This window comes from Eucalyptus grandis, chromosome 3, assembly GCF_016545825.1.
Source record: "Eucalyptus grandis isolate ANBG69807.140 chromosome 3, ASM1654582v1, whole genome shotgun sequence".
Classification (NCBI taxonomy): domain Eukaryota; kingdom Viridiplantae; phylum Streptophyta; class Magnoliopsida; order Myrtales; family Myrtaceae; genus Eucalyptus; species Eucalyptus grandis.
Genome location: NC_052614.1, coordinates 51,119,093 through 51,142,968, shown reverse-complemented (window position 1 = coordinate 51,142,968; position 23,876 = coordinate 51,119,093). Strand labels below are relative to the sequence as shown.

The 23,876-nt window shown below is 41.2% G+C and overlaps 3 protein-coding genes across 5 annotated transcripts; 1 reads left to right on the top strand and 2 right to left on the bottom strand.

Moving 5' to 3' along the window:
* Nucleotides 1-4,456: 4,456 nt before the first annotated feature.
* LOC104437629 (aspartate aminotransferase, chloroplastic) lies at nt 4,457-8,654 on the bottom strand. 3 transcript variants are annotated; one of them, XM_039309060.1, is made up of 12 exons: nt 8,466-8,654; nt 8,145-8,266; nt 7,870-7,941; nt 7,253-7,447; nt 7,023-7,061; nt 6,851-6,940; nt 6,662-6,770; nt 6,462-6,571; nt 6,214-6,357; nt 5,845-6,011; nt 5,072-5,336; nt 4,457-4,829 (listed from the first exon to the last, which is right to left on the bottom strand). In XM_039309060.1, the coding sequence occupies exons 2-12, from the start codon at nt 8,208-8,210 to the stop codon at nt 4,698-4,700; spliced, it is 1,389 nt and encodes a 462-aa protein (XP_039164994.1). In that variant the 5' UTR covers nt 8,211-8,266; nt 8,466-8,654; the 3' UTR covers nt 4,457-4,697. The 3 variants fall into 3 exon arrangements, with proteins under 3 accessions (XP_039164994.1, XP_039164995.1, XP_010048915.2); XM_039309061.1 differs by having other exon boundaries at nt 8,470-8,654; XM_010050613.2 differs by having other exon boundaries at nt 8,145-8,263; nt 8,459-8,653.
* Nucleotides 8,655-13,878: 5,224 nt separating this feature from the next.
* Nucleotides 13,879-14,709, bottom strand: LOC104437628 (60S ribosomal protein L39). Its single transcript, XM_010050612.3, has 3 exons — nt 14,567-14,709; nt 14,296-14,399; nt 13,879-14,209 (listed from the first exon to the last, which is right to left on the bottom strand). Exons 1-3 carry the CDS (start codon nt 14,567-14,569, stop codon nt 14,161-14,163), a joined length of 156 nt encoding a protein of 51 aa, XP_010048914.1. The 5' UTR covers nt 14,570-14,709; the 3' UTR covers nt 13,879-14,160.
* A 7,248-nt stretch (nt 14,710-21,957) lies between these two features.
* On the top strand, nt 21,958-23,089 carry LOC104437627 (ethylene-responsive transcription factor ERF003). The gene is made up of 2 exons (XM_010050611.3): nt 21,958-22,197; nt 22,283-23,089. Exons 1-2 carry the CDS (start codon nt 22,115-22,117, stop codon nt 22,758-22,760), a joined length of 561 nt encoding a protein of 186 aa, XP_010048913.1. The 5' UTR covers nt 21,958-22,114; the 3' UTR covers nt 22,761-23,089.
* Nucleotides 23,090-23,876: the final 787 nt, after the last annotated feature.

The following is a 23,876-nucleotide window of genomic DNA, read 5'->3' as shown; positions in this document are numbered from 1 at the left end:
GATTGTTGACTTCATCTTTTCATATTAATAGAATTTCGATCCCACCAACCTCCCTGATGGTCCGTTACAGAGTGCTAATAGACTTCACGTGAGAAGAGGACAGGTTCGTAGACCCCGATTTTTCGGATATTGTTTTTATTCGGATCAAATCTCGCATGATTAGAAAAGTGCAGCGGAAATGTGGTGGGGCCATAACCCACAGGTGGTTCTCATACCATTTGAGCTGTGATGCCTCGGTATGTCACAGCTAATGTAAAACCACTATCGTAGTTACCTTTTATGTTTCGTTTTTTCTTAAACATGCCGAAGCATAAGGGATTGAATTAATCATGGGGCATATGCAATTTTTTTGTAAATAGGGCAACTTCAATTCTTATTTATTTATATATGTACATCGGACAACAAGTGGGGTGCACCGGGAAATTCAAAATGTCAGTACTACTGACTACACTGTACGTTGGAGAATAGTGGGAGTGGACCCACCTTGCGCCTATTGACTTGGTTCATCGGGATGTATGCCCGTGCGCCAAGTTCGTCGGGATGTACACCGTGTCAATGGGCGCATGGTGGGTCCATTCCCACTTGTTCTCCAATGGGCCTAGAGATGAAGGCAGCCCTGTAACATAGAGGAGAGGCAGGTTTTTTTGGAGTTGGGAGGATTTTGATGGTGTCAGGGGCCAGGGTTAGGCAACATGTATGCAGCTAGGTGGGAATGGGTGATCGACGTATAGTGTAGTTAGTAGTACTAACCTTTTGAATTCCCCTAATGCATCCACTTGTCATCTGATGTACATATATAAAAAAAAGAAAGAAAGAAATGAAATTGTCGTATTTACGAAAAGTCAAGTGTACCCTATGATTAATTTAGTCCCTTACATGTTTAAAAAAAAAAAACGGAAATGGTAACTGCCATATTAGTTCCATATTAGTTGTGACGTATTGGGGGCGTCACAAATGATGTTCCACAACTCTTTAACTCATGGGACTATGCTCCTCACTTCGGTCCCTGATCGTGTGCGAAGACAATGTCAATGACCATTGAACATGAGTAGGTAGTTATGCTGAGTCAAGACTTATGTAATATTATTGACGACGACAATACCACCAGATACGAATGATTGCGAGTTAAGAAAGTGGAACATCAAAGTGGATGAGACTCTATATGTTTTTGTTGTGACTATTGAAGATGAGTTGTTACAGCACATCAAGAATGCAAGACCCCAAAGGAGGCATGGGATAGCTTGGCAGTTCTAACGATACCAAGTTGCAAAGGTTAGAGAGTGCATCGGTGTTGCAACAAAATATGGCAGTAAGCCAGTATTTACATACAATGTTCTTTGACCACGCTGTTCGCGTACCACGCTCCGATTTTTGGGTTGTTGGTCCTCGACCACTTGCTTTGGTACCGCTTGTTGGACTCAATTGGATAATTCAAATGAACACTCTTTTATTATTATAAAAACTGACACTACTCACGCAATGTATTATTTGTGGACTCCACACGGAGGAGTCGTCCTTTTCAACATTTGGAGACTCACTCTCACACAGTACTCTCACCAAATGTTTGCCTTACTCTTGCTTTTCCACACACCTGCACAAAGGCCTTGTTCGGTTGAGCATTTGTAAGGGGCTTTGGGCCTCCAAAGCTCATTGGGAAAAATACAAAGCGTTTGGCAAGTATTTTTGAGACTTCTTTGGCCAAATGCTGAAAGCCCAATGTAGATAGGGACCTATTTTGGGCTTTCAGATTTCAAAATGCTAAATTTATTGTTTACCCGTTATTGTTCATCTTCTTTCTCATTTATCATAGCCGTTTGTCTTCTCAATCTGTCGCCTGAGTTGGGCTTCTCTAGCGACCGTCATTGCCGTATGGGGTCGTGCGTCCCCGGCAACCACCGCCTAAGTGGCACGACCCATGACTCGGGCGACCGCCTAAGTGCTAGACTTCAAGCGGCATTGCCTAGGTCGTGGGCCTGAGGTCGCGATCCAAGCCACACCTGAGGTCGTGCGACCTCAGGCCACCTTGCCTGAGGTTCATGCAACCTCAAGCCGCTAGTTCTAGCAATTGGATGATTGGACCTAGCAATCGGATGGCCAAATCTAGCCGCCGGAGGTGGTTAGACGGCTGACCCTAACCAGATTTAATTTTTAGATTAAAAAAAGAAATATAGCAAAAGCCCATTTTAAATGTGGATTTTACCAAACGGTGTTTATGTCTAGTGGCGGTTCGACGTTTGACCCTAACCTGATTTAATTTTCAGATTTTTATAAAAAAAAGAAGAAAAGAAATATAGCAAAAGCCCATTTTAAATGTGGGTTTTACCAAACGATGTTTATGTCAAGGCTATTTTCCAATGCTATTTAAAGTTATAATTTATCAAATGGTATAGCTTTTTTGATAGTAAAAGTATTTGCATTTTTCCAATGCCTTTTTTACCCAAAGCCGAACTAAACAGGCCCAAAAAGAGCACTTGCTTGGAGGAAGTCTCCATACTTAATTTTCCAGATGACATTTCATAACAGCTGGCTTTGACTGATCTTGTCTCAAGGCAATTCCAGAGTGGCCACTTGGAGAAGTGAACTGGAGCCTCTCTTCAACTTGCTCACTTGACAGTTGATTTTTCTTCTGAAAATTCTGGAGACGCCGACTTCTAGAAAAACTGGGAATGATAGAGAAGGTGGTGCTCTCGCTCTCCGGTTCAGAGCAATGTTGTTTGGGGCCGGAAACAGCCACCTGCAATTTTCTATACTCCGATTAAGAGAAGTTGTACGAATCGCTATTGTCCAAATACTTTCACCCAATTCTCATTTTTAGCAATTTTGAAGCTCCCTCGGATCTCCTCGAAGGAAAACACAAGGCGAACCTAACCATTTGGCGAGCTACAAACAATATCAGCCTGCAGACGGCAGCATAGAGCGATCCTACGAGTAGCAATTCTAAATGAAAATCCTTCCTTTGACTAGAGTGAAACTGGTTAAGTGCTGTAGAGCAGACCGAAATCCCAAAACATGAAAAAGAGCATAAAGGATGGAGGGACATTCAGGATATCCAAGCGAATTCAACTATCATAACACAATGGTGAGGATTTCCTTAACTGTAGTGTCGTCATAAAAATTAGTGAGTATTGGGATATTCCAGGCACTGGTTTGCCTATCAATGAGTTCGGCTACCGTAACCGGTTCGTCACGGTTTGCTGGGCCACCCAGAACTCCTTGTGGCAGCCACCGATCTTCTCGTATGTTAATCCTAGTTCCATCACCTACTGACCAGCGAAGTAAGAAACCGTGCGCTAAGTATCACTGCTTTGGCAATACTAAACCTGCGGTCAATAGGTTGTGATAAGTTCTGCTTCTTGCTTTATATAGAACTTGGCCATCTAAGTAAGAAACCGTGCGCTAAGTATCACTGCTTTGGCAATACGAAACCTGGGTTTTAATGTATCTGCAGGCACCTGCTGTTGCTGTTTTGTGTCTGCAACCAGAACCGATCTACCGGCGACTGATAACAGATGTGGTGCACTCCCTCGTTCCTCTTGTACCTGTTAAGCTCGGGGGAACACTGGAGCTAGCGATCAGCGCCCTACCGCCTTTTGATTATTAACAATTTGGAGATACGGTTGTCTCAAGGAACTACTGGTCCAGACAAAATCTTCAAGAGAATTTCTGCATATAGAGATAACAGGTGATTCGCCGCTTATATTGAAAGAGAACTGGTTTGCTAGGAGAGAGGGAGAGGTGCATGTTCTTGCAAAGTCAACGAGACACCGCTGTACAGAAGAAGACAGGCGGACGTAACTGACCGTGCTTCCGTCTGCTCTCATTTCTATGATTAGTCCAGGAAATGTTACGTTGCATAGATTCGAATCATGAAGCTTTTGGGGCAAACAGTCATTGGCATTATTTCCTAATTTTCGTTGTCGCAAGAGCTCAAGTCTCATTTGACGGTCGCTCTGTCCTTTTCCTTCATGATTTAGAATTCAACCTTTCCGGAAAACTGTTGTGTGCAAATAGATTCAATTATAAGTTCCATTAGCCATGGCGACTCTTAACAAATTTCAATCTTGGCGTATGCAGATGATAGTCGAAGAGCATGGGGGTTGACATTAAGACGTGGTCGCGACTGGTGTGGTGGTGACTAAAAGTGGTGAGTGGGGGGATCTGAAATCTCCAACTCCATCAAATCTTCAAGCAACAGTCCCATGCCATCCAAAGACAAGGGCATTATGAGCGGTACCAAGATACTATTAAGCATGGAGATTCAGGCTGTGTCAACAAGGACAAGACATTTAATCAGTATCCATTAGCAGAATTTCACCAGCACGGTTAACCCTTCAAAGCACATCTTCATAGGCAGTTTGCCTGACGGAAAAGAGAGAAGCACTTGCATGTCGAAGTGCTTATGAGGTGTAAAAGCAGATTGTAAGAGGCAACAACTGAACTGAACTCAGATCAGTGTAAAAACCTTGTCATGAGAACTCAAAAATTTTCTTTGAACTTCCTCTTTCAGAGAACCAAGGGCTCAATCCCCATCAAGAGTTGAAACTTCGAGTACAATTATTTTGAAGCGTTGCTGGAGATACATTATTGCTGAATTATTGTTGTCCAATTTCTGCTAAGCCGATATTCCATGACAATATTGGACTCGCCAAAACTTTTGAAGGTTCCTAATACAATTACCTCATCCTCATCTCCGAGACTCAACTGACATTGTGATATGAATCTACGATGGCATCTGCAAGATCCTCACACTTGGCCAAATTTAGTCCAGCCAAGGAGATCCTTCCATCCTTTGTCATGTACACATGCCACTTGTTTGTCATGTTCTCGCTCTGAAAGGGCAACGAAGAAAGATAACTAAGGAGACAATGATAGCACGGTGGATTATACAGGAAGTTTCTTTTTTTTTTAAAGTAAAAAGGTGGGGAAGGGCGACCAGAGTAAGCGATCCCATTTGATTGTCACTATAAGGGTCCCATAGGGACAATGAAGGATGACATGATTCATTTTGAAACGGGCAACAAACAAGAAAATTATTCTGGACAGAGTGTAACAACTTGTGAAGGGAAATTACCTGTGTTTTGCTCAAGCCTGTAAATGAGAACATGCCAATCTGCTTGAGTATGAATGACCAATCCTTCCCGCTCTTGTCCTTGGCAGAGAGGCTGTCATATAGCTTTTGTCTCACATTCTTGATCCTTCCGGCCATCATTTCCATTTCTGCCTTCCATTCGTTGAATAGAGCTGGATCACTGACAATGTTTGCGACAATCTTAGCCCCATGGACAGGAGGATTAGAATACATTGGCCGAGCAAGCCGCTTCAGTTGGCTCTTCACCCTGAGAATGTAGGGCACCGTGATATTAGTGGAAGCATTATGCCATTAAGAACTATAAGTTGCTCGAAGAAGCTCATCTAATCTACCAACACCTTTCTCCAGCAATATCAAGGGTTAGATCACTGTCCACAGTATTGCCAAATTTTTTTGTCAGTTTTTTCTAGCAAACAAAAATTCTAGTTATTTAGGTTGCTTTAAACCTTATAATGTTCTTAGAGGGAGCCCCATCATATTTAACACATACTTTACACCAAACAAACAGGCTGCAATTACTTCACCCGACTGCAATCACTTATGCAAAGGAATGATTGTGATGAAGATCTTCTATCGCCCATTCTAATGGAACATAAGAATAATATTGGACTTGCTGAGGTCAGCAAAAAATTTGGACAAACTTACACAGCATATTCTTGAAAGCATGAATGGGCATAGAAGTAAGATAAGCAGGCAAACTATGTTCTCACAGGCAAACTATGTTCTCATCATGTGAAGAGCAAAGATTCATATACCTTGTTGCTGCATCTGCAGTTGAGCAGACAACATTGATTGCTCCAATTCTCTCCGCGTAAAGACCCAGATTCTTACTGTAAGACTGAGCCACCAGAAGCTCCATGCCTCGAGAAGCAAACAGTCTCACTGATCCAGCATCAGCGTCAAGGCTTCCACTTGCAAATCCCTATAATGCATATGATAGTCCAGATAAAATTAATAGAGGAACATCCAAGAAGGACAAAATTAAATTTATTACACAGAGTCTGTTAAAAGATTCTGCACTTTGAAAAGAAGAGGCCCTTTCTTTGAGTTACAGCATCCTCATTGCATCTGAGGTATGTAAGACACTCAATTAGACTAAATCTCGGATCACAAGAGATTAATACCTGGTAAGCAACATCAAAGAAAGGTATATGATTCTTCTTTTGAATGACATCGGCAATCTTTTCCCACTGTTCAGGGGTTGGATCAATGCCAGTTGGGTTGTGAGCACAGCCATGGAGCAAGATAAAAGATCCTTCTGGCGCATCCTGAACAAACAGGGCCATGCCCCTCGTTAGGTTTTCATTTGGACATGCTATTCAACTTAGTAAAGATGAGGTTAAGCAGGCATCATTCATTGTAAGGACTCAACCTTAATGTCAGCGATCATCCCTTCAAAATCCAAGCCCACTGTCTTTGGGTCGTAATATCGGTATTCAGACCATGGAACTCTAGCATCATTGAAAATATTCTTGTGGTTTCCTGCAGAATTGTAGATGACATAACAATTTTAACCCACCAAGATAATTACAAAAAATATAAAAAGAAAGTTCCATGGGCAATAACACATACCCCAAGTCGGAGATGATATCAACACCTTTGCTCCAGGAAAGTACCTCTCAATAAGAGCAGCAGCCAGCCTAAGGGAACCAGTGCCTGAAAGACCTTGAACGGTTGCAACCTGGCAGAGAATTGCAAAAGATGTAGTTTTCCAAGGAAACTCTATGCAAAGAGGTCGGTTAACACATAATGCAGACATACTCTCTGTTGCTTTATCACTGGGTTGTCTGCTCCAAACAATAACTCTGCAGTTGCTTTATTAAATGCGGCCAAACCTTCAATTGGCAGATACTGCAGATCAAAGTTATATCAGAATAATCTCAGATTGATAGAGTGACACCACATGATTAATATAATTCAGAGAAATGTGTACCTCTTTGTTTTCCCCTCTCTCCAGCATGAGATTCTCAGCCTACAGATTAGCAAAATCCATGGTTAGATCAACCTGACTAGAGGAAAAAACCAAAAATAGATAAGAAGCTCTAAATCATTAAGCATGAATTCCATTCTTTTAGGAAAATGAAGCTCACTGAAGAAAGAGAGCATTGAACCACGTTGAAATAATGAATCATTCACTGCCTAATTAAGATCAAGAAAACTCACGTTCTTGACAACTTTAAGCACATAAGGCTGCAATTCTTCCGTCCGATATGCCCCGACTCCAAGGTTGAGCTTCCTTTCATCCGTGTCTGCTTTAAAGGCTTCAGACACCCCAAGAATAGGGTCGGGAGGGGCCATTGTTATGCCCTCGAATCGAGAAACATTAACAGCAACACTCATAGATACCCGACCAAAATGCTGCATAGAAGAGATGATACAAACTCAGAAATCAAATTGACTAGATTACAACCGTAAGAGACTTAATAATCATCCCTATGTGACTCTACACATCCAAACGCATAACCCATCTCCCACAGCGGGCTTGCCTTCAAATCCAGAAATAAGAATGAACAGGATTTCACCAGTCACTAGGAAAAAGAAAGTATGACAGTATTCACAATCCAAAAAATCAGGAAGAGAAACAAGGACAAAATTGAAACTTGAACGGAAGTAATAAGGCCATATCTCCGACACAATCATACCACTTATCCAGCCAAACAAAGCATGCTCAAGACGTATAATTCCTAGTCAACTCATAGCAAGGACACCAGAGCAAAACCAAGTTAGAGAACTGCAAAACTGAAGAGATGACGAATGACAGGAGATCGCAAGCACCATACCTTAGTTTTGGCAAATGGGTTTCTCTCTGGCACACTACTTCTGAAATTGGCACTTCCAATCTTTGCTTTCCCCTAATGAAAGCAAACAAGATCAGCGTGATTCGCCCAAATCAAGCGTTGAAATATATAAAGAGAAAACATGACACACCACCCTGAAAACAGCAAAAACAGAGAAAAAGGAAAAAGCACGCCTTTCGAATTCAACCATCGCAAAAGAAACCAGAAGAGAGATCCACGAGATGAAATCGCTACGTTCGAGAAAACGAAATAAGTACCTTGAGATTTTCGTGCACTGACAGTGAAGCCGGAGCCGAAGCAAAAGAGAGCATTGCGGAGGCCATCTGATTCAAGAACGACGACCTCTGCAGCCAAACCGATGCGTATCGAGCTAAAGCTGCAAGAAACGCAGATTCAGAGCGATCGGTCGATTACCCAATTGATCTGAGACGATCAAATGACGATCAAGAGATCCAACCAGCGCAATTCAGCACTCAACAACCCGAGTGCAAAAACGAAATGAACAGGAAAAAGTTCAAACTTTAGAGTAGAAGAGCTGGCGTACGGATCAAGAACAGAACAAAGAACCCACCTGGAGGGAGAGAGAGAGAGAGAGAGAGAGTGACGATAGAACTGAAGAGGGGACAAGAAAGGCGAGGCTCTGTTGAATCGTTGGTTAGATATATTAGTTGGCGTTCCTTTCTTGCTCAGCTTTTCCTCTGATAAATTAATAGTTTCGATCTCTCGAAACCAGTGGGCTGCTCTGTTTTAGTTGGATATTCAGGCAGGTGGGATTAGATTACGACGCAGTTGTCAACATGATGGAGGCGACATGAGATCATTCATCGAAGCAGTCCGTGCGTCTGTACACTATTCAGACACGCTACACGTGGGCAGATACCAGGCGTACGATTTCGCATACGTTCTGTATACTGTCTTCCGTAGGCGGCTCTCGTCCACCCGTTAGACCTTTTGGTGTGGGTGGATTAAGGTTGTCAATTTGAGTCCTTGTTTGGTTGCTTTCTGTTGTCTTTCGCTTGCACAGATGGCGCGCCCTGTCAAATGCGGAAGGGTTCTTGTCTAGGCAAGCTAGGCATTCACAAGAGGCAACTTCACGTCAATTTGTGGAAGTAAATCTTGGCCACCCTTCCAACATGGAAGGGGGAGGTGAGGGGTTCAAATCCCCACCTTCTCAGGGGGGAATGGGGATAAGGACGCGTAAGTTTCGAGAGTGGGTTGCGACTCCCACGCCCTGAGCGCGGAGCCTTGACAGTCTGCGAGTGAGTGTAGAGTAGGAATAGAGTAGGACTGACCAAAAAAAAAAAAAAAAAATCTTGGCCACCCATTTGTGGTTCGCCCCAGGAAATGATTTTCGTAAGGTTAGCGGATCTTACCAAAACAAAGAGATTTCCCCATTCATGGTTGATTCGATGTTTTTCCTAGGTGTGATTTCTGGATTGACTCCACAACTGGCTAGTCCGATTCCAAGCTGGTTTTTAAGAGAATCCATCGGCGTTGTCGTTTAAACGTGTAAGATTTTGTGGTGATCACTGTAAATGATTCTAAAAATTTTGAGCTATTAGATAAATGTGTATTTTTATTCTAACACTTCTTCCCATGCTTAGTTTGGTCCTTTTCTTTTACCTAGTACTAAGCTTGAAAATTTAATTGAAAAGGGAAATGAGATTTAAAAAGATTCGAACTCATAATTTCTAGCATTAATACTATGTGAGATTTTGTGAGAATCATTACTAACTAATTAAAATATCATCCCCAAATCTCTTAAATGATTCACACAAAATCTCACATAAGGATCAAGGATTGAATTTAACAAAGGTCCAAGTTTTTGGTTTGAACCTACCTATCTCAAACCAATCTTCCTTAGATCATACAATAGTCTTCAATAAGTCTAGGCATGACTCGGTCAATTTGGCATATGATTTGTTGGACTCGAATCATCGAAGATCTATCGACCGCTATCGAGTCATATGGAGGATGAGTATATTGATTGTGTCCCCAAATGACAACATATTAAACATCAAGTCGCAAAATGCATCATGGCTCTTGTACACAAGTTACATCCGTCTTTCTCATAACCATAAGCTGTGTGTGCCAAGAGTAGACCGGGTGCTGTGGCCTTATAAATATAAATTCTGAACCTTGGTCCACACTTTTCCTTTGCCACTTGATCTCCGTGGAGATCTTTCCTCCCTCCTTTTTTTTAAATATAATTGGTACAAGCAATAAACCACCATTAAACCCCTTGCTCACATGCTTACGAAAAAGACAATCATTACACCATCTTAATACGACCTAACCTAACCGCCCTTTATCTTATTAGAGTAGTTAAATATTAAACCACGTGTTTGTATAACACCTTAAATTTTTAGAATAATTGATTGTCGTCTTATAAAATTCTCACACTGTATTAGAGTTAAAACTCTTGAGTTCAAATTTTTCAGATTCCATTCATCTCCTCGATCAAATTTTCATATTTAGCACTAGGTAAAAAACCAGATTAAGAGGGAGAGGGAATGTTAAAGTAATTAAATACTGAATAATGCTTTCGTTTAATTAACAGTCGACTATGGTCCTATTCTATGGATCAATGGAAGAATGGAAAATGACCTCCGCATCTGCACGCGCGGTGTCACTGGCTTAGGATCTGGGGTTGCTGACCGATTCAAAAGTGCTGCGCTGCAAGAGAACTCGAGGCGTGAAACTTGGGGTCAGCATTACGTACGTACGGTTCAACCATCGTTCTTTCTTCTGACTTGGCCGCTGGGAGTGGGGAGGAATCGTCGTCGGTTCGTCGCCGTGGCCCGCTGGAGCGGATCGCCGCGCATGCTTCTCCTGTTTTGCGTTTATTTTAAGACCAAGTGGCCTCCGACGTCGACACCCTACGGCTCTGAGCAAATGTCGTTTCGGACACGAAACATTCATTATTATTATTATTATTATTTGCGTGGCTAGTTTACGGGCCCGATCCCTCAAAAATATTATATCAATCTTTTGTGAGTCCAAATTCTGGCACATTATTTTATAAATTTTTAGTTAGCACTCAAATCCAATGGAAAAATTGTCAGCACAAAATCTATATATATATGCACAAACTTTTAGTCAACAATCTTAAACTTTTTTACGTTATTTCAATCAAGTTTTTTTAGTCAATTTTAGTTGGCAATTGCTAATGTGAGTGTCAATAATGCCACGTGAGCTGGCCAGCATTGATATGGTTACATTTTTTTTAATAATTTTTTTATTTCTTTTTTTCCTTTTTTTTTTTTGAGCCAAGTTCACGAGGGTTGGCATGACCCTTACTTGTCATATGTGAGTATTGATTAAACTTCACTGAACTTAGAAGAAAAAAAAAAGAAGGAAAAAAAGAAAAAAAAAGAAAATCATTAAATATTTGGAACTTTAAAAAATTATTAAAATTCACGTGAGTATCAATTATGTTACATAAAACAATTGGTATTCACATAAGTGGTTTTAGGTTACAATTGATCAGACGGACTCAACTGACAAAATGTGAAAAAATTTAGGACTTAATTAACAAAATTAAAGGATTTATAATTGAATTGACTAAAGTGCAATAAATTTAAAACTTTTTGGATTCAAAATTTTATCCAATGATCCCATTGATAATTCAAATTCCACGTTGTGTTTATTTTTTCCTTTCATCCACTCCATTGCACGTAGTCATGGCCGCTCAAACGGATGCCCTGGTCACCATGCTTGAGTTTTGAGTAAGTGGTCATAGCCATCGCAAGCTCAAGAACTGAGTGGCCAATACCTTGAGCTCAAATTTGTACCCACTCACGACCATCAATCGAGTGATTATGACCATGATATCAAATCAAACAACCGTGACCACTGCAAGCTCGAAGCTTTAGTTGCCATATTCTTGGGGCTTCGTGGATCAAAACTCGAAGGACAATGGTCTCCACATAAAGCCCATACACCAATGGCGGCAAGGCTGAAGCGTTGAGTGGCCATGGTAGCCTCGAGATTTGTGGCTCAAAAAGATCTCATGGTTCTCAACCACGATCTTGAAGCTCTAATAGCTAAGGTCACCTTAAGTTTCGCGGAAAAATAATTTTTATTTTTTTTGTCGGTCCTGCTATAATTCTACTCTGACACTTACTCTCAGACTTTTACCCTATCTCATTACAGGGTGTGAGAGTCGAAACCCACTCAAAATCATCCCCACCTCACTTCCTCATGAAAGGTGGGGATTACAGGGTGTGAGAGTCGAAACCCACTCCTGAAATCGTCCCCACCTCACTTCCTCATGAGAAGGTGGGGATTTAAACCCCTAGCCCCCCTTCCAAGGTGGAAGGGTGACCACTGGGACGAACCCCCAGTGGTTGGAAGATAAGCTTGAGATTCGAGTTCAGCTTAGGAAGGGTGACCACTGGGACGAACCCCCAGTGGTTGGAAGATAAGCTTGAGATTCGAGTTCAGCTTAGGTTTTCTCTTTTTTTTTTTCCCTTCTTTTGGTAAAAGAGTTCAGTATAGGTTTAGAGCTTGAGTTTTTGCTAAGGGGGCTTTAGATTGTGTAGTGTCTTGATTTGTAATGGTGTGCTTTTCTTCGCGACGGAGTTTCTGGGGAGCGAATTGAATCACAGGAAAAAAGAGAGGAAAAGTATAATGAACATGATAGGACAAGTGAAAAGAGGACGAGAGACAAATATGCACGTAATATAAATCGTGTCAAATTAGCAACATCATTAAACTCAAACTCAATTGAGACCGACACTTGAGTACTGAAAGTGAGAAAAGGATTCGGGCTGAAGTTAAGACCCAACCTCAAGTTGGTGTTTTTTTTTTTTTATAAAGGAAATTGGCCCCTAATCCCGACTAAGAGAAGTAGAAGTAATCACTGTTGTCCAAATCGAGGGTCCATGCGAAGTTCACCCGTTTACTTTCCCTTAAGCGATTTTGAAGGTTCCTCCGATCTTATGGAAGGGAAACGTACGAAGAAACCCAACCATTTTGCCAGCTATAGACATTACTTGGCCAATTTTAGTGCAGATTGTGGGCATAGAGCGATCCTAAGAGCAGCAGCAATTCTAATTGCGAATCCTTCCACAAGCAGAAATTCGCCAGACTCGAGCAGTCTTACAGCAAAACTGATGTAGTGCTACAGAGCAGACCGCCATAAAAATCACATACAAAAACATGAGGGCATGGTGGTGCATTCGGTATATATTCAAGCGATCTTAACAATCATCACAACCTGGAGGGCTGTAGTCCTAGCAGAAACGTAAGGTCGAGAACTTCAATATTGAAAAACCTGTCATACCAACTCAAGAGGCTCATCAAAATCCTGTGGTGAACAGAGGATCTTCACGGGATTTTGGTACAGTTACTTCCAACAAATCTCGTTCTGCTATGACACAACTTGCTAACTAAAGCTCCGACCTTTCATTCGTCAGAAGCCACAAGCAATATGGTTCTTGTAATCTTAGAAAACTCGCTGGTGGACAATCTCTAGGTTTTGGTTGAATACAAGATGCAAGCGAAGTAACAGAAGATTTTCATCCCAACACGCACTAGCACAAAGGGAACTGTGCTGAAAATCGCAGCATATGCCCCACTAAGAATAATGACATAGCCATGAATCCTGCAACCTGATGCTAGAACACAATTTGCATGCTAAACTGACTTGAAGCTACTGAAGATGCCCATGAACTGATGATTACTCTCATTTAGACATTGCAGATGGCAAAACAGCCGGTAGACAAAATTGAGCACTTCAATCACTACTGCAGACATACACACATAAGTTGAAATTCTTCAGAATTGACACATCTAAAAGCTCCCCAATGTCTGGAAGGACGACTGCTAACAATCACTACCACACTATGAGCACAAGCACCGCGACCTCAACAAGCACTGAATGGGAAAAGCAGGTCCAACACAAGCCTATAAGTCTCATCTAATCAAGAAGATAAGGCCAATCATTAGCAGAACCGATCAAAGGTTGTAACGGCAACTAGCTTAACAAGACATAAAATTGAAGCAACATTAAAATTCACTAAATCCCATCCCTGATACTATCAAAACCATATGAAGCAACAGAAACTTCCACAATTCGCAGATCATCAGATATAAAAAATGCTCATGCTCGAGAGTAACAAAGCAGCACTGTATCTAGGCAGCTATTGGCTTCCTTACAAGTCTTCAATTCACTTTAAAGCAATAATCAGAAAAGCATCGAGAGGTCTCTTTTGCAACAACTAAAAAGCTCTAACCCAAAGCAAAAGCGCCTCCTTCCATGAAAACACCTCAGAACCCAAGCTTGGTGCGGCGCCAGTGCCTGCGCTTCGCGTTGTACCTGAACGATTTCGGCGACAAAAATTAGGCCACAAAAAAAAAAAGACAGCTTTTTTGGGACAAAACATGAACGAATTGGATATGAACCTGATGGTGTTGTCGGTCCTCATGCGAATCCAGTGAGGGATGGGCCTGTTCTGCCTCATCTTCTTCGCCAGCTTCTTCTTGATCCTGAACGTCTTGTGCGACGGCTGCAAACATTCGACCCCCAAAAGAAATCAACAAAAAAAATCCAAAAAAAGGAACCATTTTCAGAAAACCCACAATCAAATCGCTTCCGAAATCAACAGCACACAGCACGAAATCGAACTCGATAACAAATTCAGCCGGAGGAAGAGAGAGAGAGAGAGAGAGAGACCATCTTTGGTTGCTGGTAGAGCCGCCGGCGGAGGTCCTGCGAGAGGGGAGACGGAGGAGACCTAAAACCCTAAAACAGCAGCAGTGGAAACAGAGGAGGCGCAAGGGAACTTGGAGGCTGTATTTATACTAGGGGCCTAATGGGCGTCGGTCCATCAGAGCTGCTTGTTCCTTCGTCGGGAAGAAAATCAATTCTCATGGGCCCGTTGCCATTTTGGACCAGATCGAAGTAAGGCCCATTGGGCTCGAGCCCTGTCCATGCCAAGACACTCAAAAGCAGGAATCTTCGTTGAGTTAGGGCTAAGCAACCGTTCCGATTAGACCCGAACACTCGTAAAAACAAGTCCGATTTTCAGTTCTAATAAAAACAAGTTCGACTTCTGCTTTCCTTCTTTCTGTTTTTGATTGAGTTTTTGGTTCTTTCTACGGATTCTGGAAACACGTCTTCTTATTCTATGTTTTCCTGAATCTTCTTTGACGGAAGAAATAGAAGCTTAAGAAGGAATACAAAAACCTTTGAAACTGACACTGTTCGGGTAGATTCTAAGTTTTGGGCATTAAACTTACTCGCCCACTTGTTCAAGAATTGGCTAGAACTTAGAACTTTTTTTTTTATAGGTGGAAAAAGATAATTATTATTCTTAGATGAGCTTAACTTCTTTATTGTTTTATATTTCTATTTGTTTTGTATGGATGTCTTATTTTGGACCGTTTTGTTACTCATACTATTTTGTTGTAATCGCTATTTGTCTTAGTTTCGATTTAAAAAAAAAAAAAAACTGAAGCAAAAAAATGAAGTTCCTTGAAATCGGACAAGACATATAGGTTAGGTTCTGGATTCAAAAAACTAGAAATGGATTCTAATAAGTTAGGTTTTAAGTTTTAGATATAGAATGTGCACACCCTGGAACCAATTACCGCTGCATTGCATCAGTCACTTTTTGAAGCTACGGCAGAACATTATCCAGGCGACAGGGTCGCGACATGGGTCATCTGCTCCTAAAATTGAAACTTTGCCTAGCTCATCATGCAAGTTTCGCAAGCCCAGCAAAACTTTCTTCCAAAGATTCTGGGCCGAAGCAAAAAAGAGAAAAACAATTTCCCAAGATTCCTTCACTCTACTGTGAATTTCATGGGCTTAATCTGTGTCAGGCACATGATGTCGACCAATCATGGATCGCCCGAAGACAAGGCCTCAAGACATGCTGCAAAACCAACGACTCTTCTCCTCCCTCGTCATCTTAGTCAAATACCATCGCATCGCACATCACTTGAACTTCAATCTACCAAGAAAGCATCATACCTAACCTAACTATAACTTCACATCGGCACTGCAGCTACACCGGACTTTGACCGCCTTTTCAAAGTTCACCATAAATGTTTCATAATCGTCACCGAGTACGCATACGGAGAATTCAATTTCGTAGAGCAAATGATTTGTCAAATTCAGTATTATAGTTTAGGGACGGCAACATCGACTTGAATCTCGGCACTTGCTTTTTTATATCCCAGCGCATATTCCTATGGCCATGGTATTCTAATTTTTATCTGGCTTTGGTTTAGTCAAACAACTACAAGAGGACTGGCTAGTTAGCTGCCTATTTTTCAGTTGCATCTCCATAGGATCTTCAAAAGAACTCCAGCTAATCCTAAATTGGGAGCCAATTTGTATGACACAGAGAGGCTCGACGCGGCTTTGAAAAGATTGCCCTAATTTTTTGGACTAAACATTATTAAAATCTGAGTGCACATGGCATGGAGGAGATGTTTGGCATTTTGGGGTTTGCTTTTCGTTAGGACCAAAGATAGTAAATTCAGGAAAAAAAAAACATCCGAGGTCGTTGCAACATTTGATTTGTCAAAGGTTCTTTTAAATGCTCTCTCACTATTCATCCCACATGCATCAACTATAAATTATCCATATGTTGACCTAATTTGGGCGTGACCAGTCATCCTCATTGGTGCCGTGAGAAATAATCAATTCTATACGTAGTTATAGATAATGGGATATTCCCTAATACAAGGTCTTAAAATTTAATAAGATAAAAATGCGATTGAAATGTTGTTTTCCTGTGGCGGTGTGGACATAGAACATGATATGAACATTGAAACTGTAAATTGGTGTGCATATATGTTGAAGCAGAATTGGTGTTCATGAGTTTGCTGAGGCACTTGGACCATGGTTCATCAGTTGTGTCACATGGAATTCACTATCTCATGGCCGAGTAGGATTTACGTTGAAAAAGGCAATTCTAATTGACATAAGATATACTACATCAAGGGCCATGTCAATAATTGCGTGCCAAAGTGAATTTAGGAATTTAAGAGAGTTAACTAAGTATAAGATGGACTATATCAAATGGATCATAGAGATGATTTAGGGTTTTAATCGTCAGCAAGAGTGAATCTAGGCATTTAAGAGAGTTAACCAAGTATCATATGAATTAAATTAAATGTGTCATAGAGATGATTCAGGGTTTTATGTACATGATGATTTGCATTGATTTAGGAACTAATCAGAAAATAATAGCTGCCCGACTTCTCCTGAAACCATTTGTTCCTTCAAATCATTAATTCCGTGTATCGATCATTACGAAGTTGTTGGGTCTTAATAGTTTTTATCTTCTTTTGCTGTTGGTCTTCATTGGATGCTACGTACGTGGAGAATGAGACAAAAGGGGAGAGATATATGCACATGGAATGGAAAGGGACGGCAATCTCTTCAACGAGCAAAGCCAATGATGAGAAAATGCTGTGTGGACTCTCTATTTTTATATATTTCATATATACATAATACACACAGATACACACACACATATATATGTAATTCAACAAGTAAGAACAAGAAACAAATGAGACCAGGCTGTACAAATCCCATAGACTGCGGGGGGGACTTCAAATGCGGACATTTTCCATCACATCAACCCTCTCCCTAAGTCATCTCTTTCTTGATTTTGCTTACCAAACCGCGTTAAGAAGATTAGTTAGTTCGTCATCTTTTAACGTTTTAATATATAAAGTTAAGAAATCATATTTGCACTTTTAGTATTTACTAATAATTAAGTTCTAGTATTACAAGGTTCTAAAGGTCACTTTTGATACCTACATAGAATTGTATAGTTTGTTTTACTACGTAATAGAAATTCTCCAAGCACCAAGCATCCTTACGGGTTTGTAGGCTCGGTCCACTTTGATCCTCTCAATCAATGCTTTAATGTGAGCTTGTAAATGACTATAAAATCTTTAGATAAACAATGAAACCTCCTCATCGTACTCTCGATCTATTCTTCCCTAACAATAATTCAGGATTTTTCTTCCTTGTAATTTCAAAAGAAGATTGATTTTATTTCACTTCACGGGTTTGGGTTGAGAACCGCGTACAGTTTTTCTTTCCTGTTTGAAAATTAAATTACATTAGCAAATAATTATCGTGACTTTGTGTGGAAAAAGATTTTACCAGGTGGGTTTAATTCCACTTAAATTCCAATCTGTCCGCCCGAGTCTTCAAACAATAACTTCAAGACATGTTCGTCAAAGTACAAACATTCAACCAGGTGCGTGTGCGCCAACATGTTGAGCCCAAAAAGTCAAATGAAAATGTCATTTTCACAAAATGAATTGGAAACAACTAAGCGTATATCTTCAAATCTCTCCAGCGTAATTTAAGCAGATCAAGAAACCCTGAAAGAAGGAGGAGGAAGGAAAAAGAGAGATTCTTAGACGGTGGTGTTGCTTTCAAAGTCTGTTAACATCTGTAAAATCAGGAGAAAAATTAGAGATCACATACACTTTCACGAAAGCATGTGTAGTGTTGCATGCAAGCTGAGCATCGGTACATACAAAATGGGCATGACGTCCTTGACAGGGACATACACTTTGTTCTTATCCCCCAACACACATGGCACTGTTCTCACGCGTTCGACAAAAAATGTCAATGTTATTGCAATTTGTTGAAGCGTGATTCATACTCCTCATCAATAAAAAAAACGGACAGCAATCGAGGGTTGCAGGGAGCAGTGCCTCAAATTGCCAGAGGACTTTTACAATTTTAATCATTTTACAATTGAGAGTTGTAGCAAAGATGTGAGATGCTAATTATATGGGAAACAAGATAAATCTTGTGTTTTGATTTCTTTTTCATGCCTTACCCTTTATTTTTATTGTGATTGTGCATCTAATCCTAATAAAATTAACTTGACCCATGTCCTTGGTTTGCATGAAACTGTTTGAGGTTTTCAAAACCTACTTCCTCGCGCGCGCGGGTGAGAGAGAGAGAGAGAGAGAGAGAGAGAGAGAGTTTAGGGTCGAGAATTCGTATCCACACTTTCATATCACTGTGAAACCTTATTTCCGGTTGAACATGCTAAAAAAGTTGATTGAGATGTCCAGAAAATCAGGTTTAAAGTCCACCAATTGAATACAAACGGCTTAATATCGAGGTATTATGTACAAGCCAAATGCTTAAACTTAATTGGTTTATAAAAACTCCCAGGGTATTCAATGGCCTCCAGGTAGCCACACCTTTGTGCTCCTACCATGAGTCATGTCTTAAGTTTGTATCGATTTTTGGTTTGTCTACTTCCATAAAAACACTAACTTTAATGATCAAGCAAATAAGAAAGAAATATCTCTTTCTTTTTCCACACGCAATTTCAAAGTGATAAGACCTCACCTCTCCCTTGTATGAGCTACTTTTTCATTTGAGATTGGGACATGGTCAGGCATACTTATTAAAGAGCCAATTGAGGTAAATTGATGAAACCTACTCATAAAAATAATTAGATATAATACTTTCGATCTTGTTAAGAAAGCCGTAAGAAATAAGCAAATCTCATTTTTTTTTTCTTTTTTCATTTAAAAATCTGTCTATACTTTTTGTTTCCCCAAAATTCGCTAGCTGCTTGACAAGCTATCTTGTATTAAAGCCCTAATCACCCATGTTATCTCCTGGGTCCCACCTCACGCGCTTTCGTGGTGGGCCCGGTCCGACCGCGACGTACGCCCTGGCTTTTGACCCGGGTGGCTTCTGTTCCGGTCCAAGGTTTTATAGCTGTAATCCAAGCAAGGGTCGAGACATCTTCTTCATCTCGTCACCGTTAAAATCTTGATATGATACCTCAAGCCATTTGCGCAGCTACTTTTGTCATTTTCATTCCTCTCCCAGCTTGTCTCGACAGCGATTCGCAACGGTAATTAACCCTAACCCGACGCGGCACGCTCCGATCAATGTCTTCGAGCCGTGGAAACTATGAGACGAGCTAATATGAACGTGATTCGTATTTGATAGTGAGAGAACCGGATGTGAAGTCCCACCGGCCCGCGTGCAGTGGTGTGAACCCTTTTAACCCGTGAAATAAACTCATGGGTCCATCGTGTCGCTTCTGATGTTCGCTGTGTCCATTTTTAAGGATATCGTGAAGATGATTAATCTTTGATGATGTTTTAATATTTGACCTCTCGTGTTCGTTTGCATCCTTTTGTTTCACCACATGCGCGAGGGTCTTTTACATCCGTTCGTTCTGAATATACTAGGAATCGTGGGATGATAATGTATTAATTGATCTTCGGATGACCGTCCAAGCAACCTAAGGATGGACACGTGGGGGAGGGTAGAACCTGGAAAAAAAAAACCTAAAGGGGTTCAATGAACAGATAAGAAAGAAGTGGGGTTCGTGGCAAACATGTTCGGAACATGTGGATACGTCCTGAATTAAGGAAGCAGGAAGAGTCAGAAAGCAGCAGCTGGGGATCCAACACTCATCTGCCAGACGCAAACCCCACAAGTTAAATGCGAAACCCTAGACGACCCCTAGGGCGTACACCATCAAGAAAACAACAACCAAAACACGACCAGCCATTTGCAATTGTCGTTCGCTTCATCTCCTGTTTGTTCTTATCAGTCCGGACAACGTCGGGCGTGGCGACGATGTCCTGGTGTTGCATGTGGAGGAACAGTGAACGCGGTCACGAAAGCATATTTATGGGATGTGCATGTGTGTGTCACATTTGGGCATGTCTTCTTTTTACGTGGTCGGCATATGCTCATGTTTTGGTTTTTAGCAGCCCTGGCTGGGGAGAGCCGTGTGGAGATAAAACCCACAGGATCAAGAAACGCATTCACAAAAGAACAAACTAGAAAAAAGAATAAATTCAAATTGCATGAGAGTGGGCAAATTGGATGAAAGTGAAAGCTAGAGCCCCCAGCACCACTTGTGAAAAGTTACCCACTGTACTTTTTTTTGTAGAAACATCCAATCCAATGCTGTTGCTCTCCTGTTGGTTCAACGAAAAGGGAATGTATCCCTCAGATTACGCGGTTGGCATATGTTCTTTGATCTTTGAATTCGGCATCCTCACCTGATGCACCGGTCTCGTAAATCTGTTTAATATACCTAGCGTCGTTCGGATCTACGATGGACACTTTTCTCGTCACACGGCCGCAATTAATATCAGCCGTCGGATTAGAATGTGAAAAGTGGTTGGTGATTATTGGGTTCTGAGTTCATTTAGATACCTCAACAGTGAAGGAGATGCGATGATTATGGTCCTAGCTTGGACCATAATCATGAGGGAATTTCGGAGGTTCAATCATTACCAACCAATTGGTACATAGCAGTAATCCAAATCGATCTTCTTTTGCGACCTTTGAGATTTCACCGCAAAGCACTTGACAGTGAAACGAGTGAAATCAGAAAGGAAGCAGACCTCGAAGGAATGTGCTTGATGTAATGTTAAGTGGTCGGTCGGTCCACTTAAAAATTATTCACTAAATTACATGATATCCCTAAGTCGAAAAAAAAATCAAATATTTCAATTTTTTCCAAAGCTGTTCACGGAGGAAATTCAATATGTTCACGGATTACCTATGGCTATGCAACAATCAGCGATTTCTTTGCACCAATAATTAAAACGTTATATTGTTAATTTATGATTAAGGGGCCATGAACTCCGCTCGGGTCACTATCCAAACTTTGCAACTGCATCACATGAAGAATCTCTCTGATGATGACCTTAGATTTCCTTTGGAGCAAAAGGGTAAACACGTTCAGAGCCATTTGATCAAACCCTTTCAAAGCAAACAAGCACTAATATTATTCTGTTCAAAAAAAAAAAAAAGCACTAATATTATAGTCCCTGTCGATTGAATTTGGACATATAGTTTGATTTTGAAATCTCCTCTCGAGGTCCTTCTTCTCACCTTCAATAATCAATTCATCATACCAAGCTCAGGCAAATAGGCCAACTGGTAAACTACTAAAAAAAAGAAAGTTGCAAGTCTGCACAAAAGAAAATGGACATCTTATCGGTGGGACCCAGCATTTCTAAATTGGTATCCAGCAAGTTATTGAAAAACAGCACCTAGGCTCCAATATATATATGTCCACAAGCTTCAGCTCCAAAACCCCCCAAATTCTCCCGCTCCATTCACAGATCAGCGGCACTTCTTGCGCAGACAATTGCAGACTCTCTCTCTCATTCAGGCGCCTGTCTTCTCAAGCATTTTGTCAAAGAAACTCCTTTGTTTTTTCTCTCTCTTTCTCTCTCGACCATGGCCCGACCGCAGCAGCGATATCGCGGCGTGCGCCAGAGGCATTGGGGCTCCTGGGTCTCTGAAATTCGCCACCCGTTATTGTGAGTTCATGTTTAATTGGAAGTTTGTGTTTTGCGTTCTCTGACATGAAATGCGTGCTCAACCCGAAACGTTCTGTCGATGCAGGAAAACGAGAATTTGGCTAGGGACGTTTGAAACGGCCGAGGATGCGGCTCGAGCCTATGACGAGGCGGCAAGGCTAATGTGCGGGCCGAGGGCTCGGACCAACTTCCCTTACAACCCAAACATGTCTCAGTCTTCTTCGTCGAAGCTCCTCTCGGCGACATTGACAGCAAAGCTCCACAGGTGCTACATGGCCTCGTTGCAGATGACCAAGTCTGCATTGCAAGTGCAAGAGCCACAGAAGCCACCCAGTTCTCATTTTGTCAACGCCAATGGTATCTTTGAGAGGAACAACGATATGGGTCATCAAAAGATGCAATTTCAATTGCAAGAATCAGAGAGTTGGGTGATCAAGAAAGAGAAAGTCGAGGAGGCCGAGACCCAACAGTTCAAGCCTCTCGAAGACGATCACATACAGCAAATGATTGAGGAGCTTCTCGACTACGGCTCCCTCGAATTTAGCTCTAGCATCGCCTCCTAGGAGTCTGAAGATTTAGCAGCAAGAAAAGATTCTGAAGCTAGCCTCGAATTTTATCCGCATTTCACCTACTAATGCCTCTCTCTCGTCCCACTAATTTAACCCCATTTCCCCTGAATTCACTGGGGCTGCTTCGCGTAATTTTTAGATTTTTCCTTCCAATTCCTAGAACTCATTCCCTAGAGATGGCACATTTGATGATGCTACGTGTACAGTGCTGTACTATGCCGCTATTTACGATGCCTAGTACTTACGTTAAGCTTTAGTTTGTATTCACATTGTAATTTTCTCTGTTTTGAGAAGCAATGCAAGACTTCCTCTGTTTCATGTTCCCCTGTTTGCTGGCAGAGCCAACTACACAACCGATAAACAAGAAAGGAAGTTGCTTCTATGGTGATTGCTAATTTCTCTGAAATATTGTTGCATAAGAAGGCCCACAAGAAGAAAAATGTGAAAAGTGCCTTAACATTAGGTGCAAGTAAAGACAATTTTATGTCAAGGTCGTTCTGACGAGTAAATTGCGAGATACCCCGTATTTTAAGCGATGGGTACTTGCTCATTCACAAGTCTACTGTTGCAGAAGCTGACAAAAGATAGGACTTTGTTAATATCTGGCCGTTGGGAAGATTTGAAACGCGGAAGCGCTCTGCTTTTAAGCAATGGGTGATTGAGGAGGACATCTTTTGTCTGTACTCTCGCATTTCTTGGTCAATGCCCAGAGCAGCGACATTGCATGCGTAACTCTGAGTATCTTTATTAGGAGTTGAAAAGGAGTTCTCTGGAAGGAGGACCACCTATGAGGAAAAATATTAAATAAACGAATGTTGGGAAAAAGATCAAATTTTTATGCACATGATTGCTCTTTACATGATTTGTTCAAGGAATTATTTGGGCTTATCTCAGATGCTAATGAAGTTGAACTTTGGCCCTAACTTCAGCTTTGCAGTAAGTGAAAAAGGCTTGACACACGAGATGTCAGTCTCTTGACAAATACAGAACAAGTGAACATTTAGTGCGATTTGGCCATGAAGTTCACTTGCCTATTGAAGGAGAAGAACAGAGGCGTCTCTGTATTTGAGGCTTCCTCTGTTGTTTTGTCCACGATTTACATTGAATTTG

Coding starts and splice junctions, on each gene's coding strand:
- LOC104437627 (XM_010050611.3), top strand. CDS start 22,115: ATGGCCCGACCGCAGCAGCGATATCGCGGCGTGCGCCAGAGGCATTGG. Junction 22,198..22,282: donor GAAATTCGCCACCCGTTATT/GTGAGTTCATGT, acceptor CTGTCGATGCAG/GAAAACGAGAATTTGGCTAG.
- LOC104437628 (XM_010050612.3), bottom strand. Junction 14,210..14,295: donor AGGACCGACAACACCATCAG/GTTCATATCCAA, acceptor GAAATCGTTCAG/GTACAACGCGAAGCGCAGGC.
- LOC104437629 (XM_039309060.1), bottom strand. CDS start 8,210: ATGGCCTCCGCAATGCTCTCTTTTGCTTCGGCTCCGGCTTCACTGTCA. Junction 7,062..7,252: donor TGCTTAAAGTTGTCAAGAAC/GTGAGTTTTCTT, acceptor GCTAATCTGTAG/GCTGAGAATCTCATGCTGGA. Junction 6,012..6,213: donor TCTTTGATGTTGCTTACCAG/GTATTAATCTCT, acceptor TATGCATTATAG/GGATTTGCAAGTGGAAGCCT.